The sequence below is a fragment of the Octodon degus genome, unplaced genomic scaffold (genome assembly GCF_000260255.1).
Source record: "Octodon degus isolate 3935 unplaced genomic scaffold, OctDeg1.0 scaffold00230, whole genome shotgun sequence".
NCBI lineage: Eukaryota > Metazoa > Chordata > Mammalia > Rodentia > Octodontidae > Octodon > Octodon degus.
Window position 1 is genome coordinate 1,334,371 of NW_004524806.1, and position 7,666 is coordinate 1,342,036.

Genomic DNA, 7,666 nt, shown 5'->3' on the forward strand with positions numbered 1-7,666 from the left:
AGATAAACAGGGGCCGGGGAGATGGTTCAGTAGATTAAGTGTTTGCCTGGCAAGTGCAAGGGCCTGAGTTCAATCCCCAGTTCTGCCAAAAAAAAACTGTCTCTCTTAATATAGATAAACAACAAGAAATTAGAAAAATGAAATGCAGACAGTAGTTATCACTAAGGACACTGATTCTCAACCTGGAGTGATTTTACCCTACAAAAGATCTGGTAATATCTGGAAATGTTTCTGGGTGTCATGACTTACAAGTTGGGGGTTAGATAACGAAATCAGCCTCTAGTGAGTAAAGGCCAGGGATGTTGCTAAACATCTCGTAATGTACCAGACAACTCCTCACAATGTTATTATCATTTTGGGCCTGATATTTCTTTGCTCTGGAAGCCTGTCCTATACATGCAGCATATTCAGCAGCATCCTCACTGGGTGCCAGTGGCACAATCTTTTAATTGTGATAACCAAAAATGCCTCTAGATATTGCCAAAACACTCCCAACAAGCCAAATCACCCCTAGTTAAGAACCACTCCCCTTAGGACAGGTAGGAAGATGGGAAACAGAAAAGGAGACAGTTTCACTAGCATGAGTAATTTTTTTTTAAACTGAGGGGGTTTTTGTTTTTTGCTTTTTTTTTTTGCATTTCCAGGGATCAAACTTGGGAATTCACACTAGCCAGGCAGGTGCTTACACCACTGACCTATCTCCCCAACCCCTAGCACAAGCAGTATTCACAGCTGTCCAATTTGGATTTTTCCAAGCACAACAGAGCCGAAGGGAGGCTTCACAAAGGTCTCTTTTCATGTTTATAATACAACCTTGCGCTAAGTTTAACTTTCCCTATGTATCAGTGGGCACAGCCTTGCACAGGCTAGACACTACATCTCTGTGTTGAGCATTAACAGATGTATTTGAAAGAAAAAAACAAACATCAGTCCCAACCTAAAGAGATCCAAATATAAAACATCAGACTTGCAGAAAACTCTGATTCCAGTTCCACCTGACAACAGTAGCAATTATGTGACTTTTATTTGTTTTGCTTTGTTTCAAGATTTGGACATAATAAACAAAATAAAATCTGTAAAGCTTACCCTGGTGTCTTCACTAATATAACCACACATGACCTTCTCATTCTTGACCCACAGCTCACCAGCTTGTGCCCTAAGGAATAAAACACATCCACAGATTATTGTAATCTTCATGTTAATCCAACTTTAGGTGATTCATGCTACTCATAAATGACATGACTGGCTACAGATTTCTAGGAGCACTTCATAAATACATCTAACAAAGAATTTTCATCATATACTGAATATGTATAATACTTCATAATTAGTATTCCAAAAATATTAGACAAGGCTAAGGAAGAAAGGGCTTGAAGGAACCCATAACTCCGAAACAATATGCAAAATTATCTGGGCAGTGCATCTAATAGCTTTGATTAAATCTCCAAAAGATCCATGTCACATAAAAATTTAAACAGTTTATTTATTTACTTTTGTGGCTGACTCAGCCCACACTGGGAGCAATGCTGGCACAGCATATGGTGCCAGGGATTGAACCATGGTCCCTGCACCGTGCATGCTGGCTTAAGCTTGCCTAAGCAGGTGCTTTAGACCACTGAGCTATCTCACCAGACCCAATCATAGTTTTAATCAATGAGTTTCAACAGAGACAAAAATTCATCTTAATATCAAGATTTAAATATAGGCAAGAGGCATGAAGGGTCAGGGATCATGAACAACAGAGGTCAGTCCGCCAAACAATTTTAATGGCAGGTTGGTACTCTGAAAGCCTTTGAGGGGGACAACCCGCTTGGGGCCCCCCTCCTGTCCCTCTCTCAGACAGGAGCTTTCTTTCCCTCAATAAATATATTCTGCTCATAAAAAAAAAAAAGAAAGAAAACCTTTGAGGGTGTAAAGTAGAAAGTATCGTACAAAGAACATGGTCATTAGAGCTCAACAGTATGAGAAGAAACTAGCTGAGACAAAAACTCAGCTCTGAGTATCACTAGTTGAATGGCCATGTGGAAATAACTGTGGAAGGATGGGTGTCTACCTTTTAAGACAAAAATGTTATCTACTGTACAGAGTTTCTTTGAGAATTAAACTGTATAATGTGAGAAAACTGCTCAGGATACCACTATGATAGGAGACATCCATTAAGAGTACTAGTGGCTGTTTCTTTTATTCTTTTTTCTTTTTCTTTTTTTTTTTTTTTTTTTTTTTTTTTGAGAAAGGGTTTTACTATGTAGCTCAGGCTGGCGATGAATTTACTATGTAATCTAGGCTGACATCAAACTCACAGTGATCCTTCTGCCTCAGACACCCAAGTGCTGGAATTATAGACATGCACCACTATCCCCAGCTAGTGGATATTTCTAATCTGTGAGAACTAAAACAGTAGCAGATATTAACACAAAATGCTATCTTGGAGAGAAAGTAGTAGCTATCATTTGAGGACCTTGTAATCATCCTTCAGTCAATCACTCTAGTGTTTCTCTTCTAATAATCTCACTCTCTCCAATCTTATCTGTCCAGCCTAAACAATCATTCCTTATGAAAAATAAAAGACACCAGTAGTATAACTCAGCAGCACAGCACCTGCCTGGTAAGCACACGGTCCTGATTTCGAGTCCAGTACAAAAAAGAAAAATGAGAGGATAAGGAAAAAACTATGCTTTGACATGCTTGCTCCTGCCATTTCAATAAAACCCAGTTTGGTTGTGTGAAACAAACAAAAAAATGTAACTGGAGCTTGGTGGTATAGCTCAGTGGTTCAGCACATGTTTAGCATAAACAAGGGCTCAGGTTCAGTACCTAGTGGGGGGGGTGCTAAAAAAAAAAAAAGCCAAAAAACTACTCTGTGAGTCATAGTTCAGACTACCTGGGAAAATCTGCATACTCCATTAGCCTCTATGGGCTTCCATGTCTACAAAATCAATGAGCTTGTTCCAGATCATGGTTTCTAACCATTTTTCAGGGTACCAATCTCCATTTTCACTGAATGATGCCTCTTGATATTTCTGTGTCCAATTATGTTGTGAATGGACAAGAACTGCTAGCCTGACTAGAGAAAGGACTGTTTATTTAACATAGGTTAAGCATCCCCAATCTAAAAATTCAATCACTGATTTGGTTATTGTTGCTGCTCTGACACTAGGTATTAAATGAAGAGATTCACATGCTCTACCACTGAGCTACACTCCCAGCACCTCAACATCTATTTTGATTTCAAAATAATGTTCATTTTTTTTAATTAATATATACAGCACAGGAAACAAAAACACAAAAAGCAAAGAACCAAATCATTCACAGTCACAAACATCTTAGCTGGATATGTTCTTCTAGGTCCTGTTGTATACATACATGACATGATATTTTGTGTGACTGAGTTCATACAGTGTGTGTCACGCTTTTCCACACATCATGAATATTCACCAACTCAAAAATCCCACAGACCTCAACATTTTTTGAGCACCAACATAAGACAACAAGGGAAAAATTGCACAGGTGACCTCATGTCAAAACACAGACAAACTACATGTACATATAGAATTAATTCCAGGCTAGGTGTATAAAGTACATATTAAACATAAATGAATTTACACTTGGATCCCATCTCCAAGATATCTCATTATGTATATACAAATATGCCAAGACCTAAAAAAAAAAAAAAAAAAAAAAAATTTAAATCTGAAATATTTCCAGTCTCCAGCCTTTTGTTTTGTTTTGTTTTGTTTCTGAGTCAGGGTCTTATTATGTACTTCACGCTTTACCTTAACTCACAGTGATCCTCCTATCTCAGCTACTGGGATTACAGACTTGACTGGCCAAACCTGGCTCCCAGCATTATTTTTCCCCACTATTATGAGATTAAAAATACTCTTTAAAAAAAAAAAAAAAAAAACTCTTTAAAGTCAGGGTTTCAATGTTCCCATTTACTGTGACTACTAGCAGCAGGAAACACTCTAAATATAAGCTACCAAACACATTAGCACATTAATGTGCAAAGTGGTGTTAACAAAATTCAGGCTTAGACTCCTAAATCTCCTTGATAAAGTTCAGACTATAATCCTTCTACACTTCAATTCTGGTTCTTTCATTAGTTTATTTGTTTGAGACAGGATCTGGCCTCAAACTTTCAGCAATCTTCCTGCCTCAGTCTCCCAAGTGCTGGATTACAGGTGGGTAATACCTACTTATGCCTCAGTTTTTGAAATTCAATCAATGTGTTTTCTTAGGAGATGTGTTGCTCCATCCCTCTTCTAGAACCCTTCATGATTCTGTCTCAAAATTTTAAAAAGGCTACAGATACAGCTCGGTGGTAGAGCACTTACCTAGCATGCACAAGGCCCTGGGTTCAATACCCCAAAAAAGATGGGAGGGGGGCTTTTCCACTTTTCACTGAGATATTAGGGCCTGGGGAACAGGAGATTGCACCTTCACACTGAGTTACATCCCCAGAACTCTTTTAATTCTTTATTTACTTATGTAGCTATGTATGTGCTTATGTTTGTTTGTTTGTTTGTTTGTTTGCATAGGCTAGGCTCAAAATTGCAGTCCCCTTGCCTCAGTCTCCCAAAGAGTTAGGGTTATATGTATGTGTCATAATGCCCAAAAAGAAATAGTTTCATCGGGGCCGGGGAGATGGCTCAGTGGTATAAGTGCTTCCCTGGCAAGAGCAAGGGCCTGAGTTCAATCCCAGGTTCCACCAAAAAAAAAAAAGAAAGAAAGAGTTTCATCAAAGTGGTTATGATAGATATATAGTTACATTCTCTTAATGAATAGAGTGATTTGTTCTAATGGTGTTTGTAAATAGGATATTATGTCTGCATCTTGTACAGCAATTAACCACTAGAAAGAATGTATGCAATGTGTTAATTATTGAAACTGTCCTACCAATTTGATTTGAAACTGTCTCATTGCTATTTGTTTATCAATAAAATTATGAGAAAAAAAAAAAAAAAAAAAAAATAGTTTCAAAAGATGAGATCAGAGGAAGAGGCTGGGTATATAGCTCAGTGGCATAGTGCCTATCTGGCAAGTGAAAGGTTCTGAGTTTGATTTCTAGTTCCAGACTTTAAAAAAAAAAAAATAGGAGCAGAGGAAGCCAGACATGATTACAAGCACATGCTTATAATCCCAGCACTCTGGGAGGCAAAGACAGGAGCAAGACACTGTCCCAAAATTAAAAAAAAAAAAAAAACTGAATGTAGTTCACTGCAAAATGCCTTGTGTTTCACAAACATGGTTGCACACTCCTATAATCCCAGCGCTTGGGAGGCTAAGGCAGGAGGATTACCATGACTTTGAGGCCAGCCTGGACTACATCAGCAAATGGATTTTTTTTTTTTTTGCGGTACTGGGGATTGAACTCAGGACTCTCTGCTTGCCAGACAAGCGCTTATTCTACTGAGCTATCTCCCCATACATCAGCAAATTCAACACAACCTACACCACACAGTGAGACCCTATCTCAAAAAAAAAAAAAAAAGCAAAGCAATATAGTTTTAATAAGGCAATAAATCAGGAACTAGCATCTTAATCACCTTTTGTTTCAGAGTATATTTCCTAATTTATAAAATGAGAAAGCTTGGGCTGACAAGATAGCTCAGCAGTCTAAAGCACCTGCTTAGGCAAGCTTAGACAAATGTGAAGGGTCAGTGGTTCAATGCCCCACCACCATCACCACATGCCGTGCCAGCCCCGCCCCCAGGGTAGGCTAAGCTGGCCACAAAAAAAGAAAGAAAGAAAGAAAGAAAAAGCTTGATTAAATATATTCATTTGAGGACAGCCACAGTACTGAGGACCTTTAATCCCAGTTATCTGGGAAGCTAAAGTAGCAAAGGTAGCAGGATTGCAAACTAGAGGCCTGGGAGTTACTTGAGTGATCTGCCACTCCACCATCTCAAAAAAAAAAAAAAAGAAAGGAAAAAAGTTCACTGAAAGTCTTCTTATAGTTGTAAAATATAAGAGTCTATACTTTTTATATCATAGAATACTATGTGACTCAACAACTTCTTCCATTAGTCTAAAAAATAATGCATTTTGGTTTTTCTTTGTGCTACAACAATCTATAGTGTTTTTGGTTTTGGTTTTTTTGAGAAAAGGTCCTGTTATATACTTCAGGTTGGCCAACTCACAGAATCCGGGATCAAAAATAGTGATTTAAGCTCTTATATATTTTATGATATAAATATCCATGCCTCAAATGTCTTGTGGAGCCCAGCTGCTGCACTACATCCTACTACTATTTACTAGTTGGCAAGACCACAGTGATATACTGCTTACCTAATACCAGCAAATTCGACCTTCTGGGTGATATAGGCACATGTGCTCACCTAAAGGAAAAGATACAAAGATTTGAAGCCATGAAAAGTCACAATGTCTCTTGGATTCCCAGTCTCTTTTAATAACCAATGTTTGATCAGCAACACAGGAGTAATAGCCCTACCCCAAAGGAAAGCTTGCTGGGGCAGGTATAACATAAGTTTATCCATTTAAATGTAGCACAGTTAATTTCTCACATTTTTTTTTTCTGAGGAGGGGGAGTCCTACTGTGTTGCTCAGGCTGGTCACTAACTCCTGCTCAAACAACCTTTCTGCTTTTAGCCTCCCAGATAGCCAGGAGTACAACAATGTACCATTATACCAATTTTTTTTTTCAGTGTTAGAAATTAAACCCAGGGGCCTCAAGAATGCTAGGCAAACACTTTACAACTGAACAACACTATGCCCTAAGCAAATATTTTTTCAAAAAAATATTTTATTCAAAAAATACACATTATATGGAAATTATCCCTATAATTTGTTTCATAATACAGAAAACTCCAGTTTGGAGTTTTCAGTACCACCTCACATTTCTGATAAATAGGGGTAGGGTTGAAGCTCAATGTACTTGCCACTAGGGTTATAGCTCCAGCACTTGCCTGGAGTATATAAAGGCCTGGGGTTTGACCCCCAGCACAAAAAAACAAAAATAAGTAAGGAAGAAAAACAGAAAGAGGGCCAGGGAGATGGCTCAGTGGAATAAGTGCTTCCCTGGCAAGCAAGCGCAAGGGCCTGAGTTCAATCCCCAGTTCTGCCAAAAAGAAAAACAGAAAGTACAGAAAAAGCAGTCTCACTCAGAAGTTATAAGATCTGGGTTCTAGCTGGGTTCTAGCTCAGTATCATCTGCCTACCAGCTGTCCAGCTTTAGGTTATCCTTAACTTCTCAATCCATTTTTACATCTATAAATTGGGGACAAAAATTTGACTCCATGAGGAGGAGGCATGAGGAGCAAATGTTATCAAAGGACAATCTGAAAACTAAGGTCCTTTTCAATTATAAAACAATAGTATGATTTCCCATTCAAACCTAAAATGTAGAATAAACATCTATAACAATAAACAAAAAACAAAGCTCAAGAACTGGGAAAAAAAAAGAACAACTGGGAAAAGAATGGAACAGGATACAATAAGATGTTTATAATAATACTCTACAGGGAGAGGGGGAGAGGGAAAGGAGATGTAAAAAGAATTAAAATGTGTTATGTACATGTACCAACTACCCAGAATGAATGTACCACAAACACGCACTAATTAAAAAAAAGAAAGAACAGGGGCTGGAGAGATGGCTCAGTGGTCTAAGGCACCTACTTAGAACAAGCTTGGCAAAGCATCAGGGACC

General features: G+C 38.3%; 1 protein-coding gene across 5 annotated transcripts in view; it reads right to left on the bottom strand.

Moving 5' to 3' along the window:
• Depdc5 (DEP domain containing 5) overlaps positions 1–7,666 on the bottom strand; it is a 156,635-nt gene that overhangs the window by 141,680 nt on the left and 7,289 nt on the right. For all 5 annotated transcript variants that reach the window (XM_023705870.1, XM_004645501.2, XM_023705868.1 and 2 more), the window contains exons 5-6: positions 6,289–6,338; positions 1,087–1,156 (exon numbers count right to left, since the gene is read on the bottom strand). In XM_023705870.1, the coding sequence (XP_023561638.1) occupies positions 1,087–1,156; positions 6,289–6,338 (120 nt within the window). The remainder of the gene's footprint in view (positions 1–1,086; positions 1,157–6,288; positions 6,339–7,666) is intronic.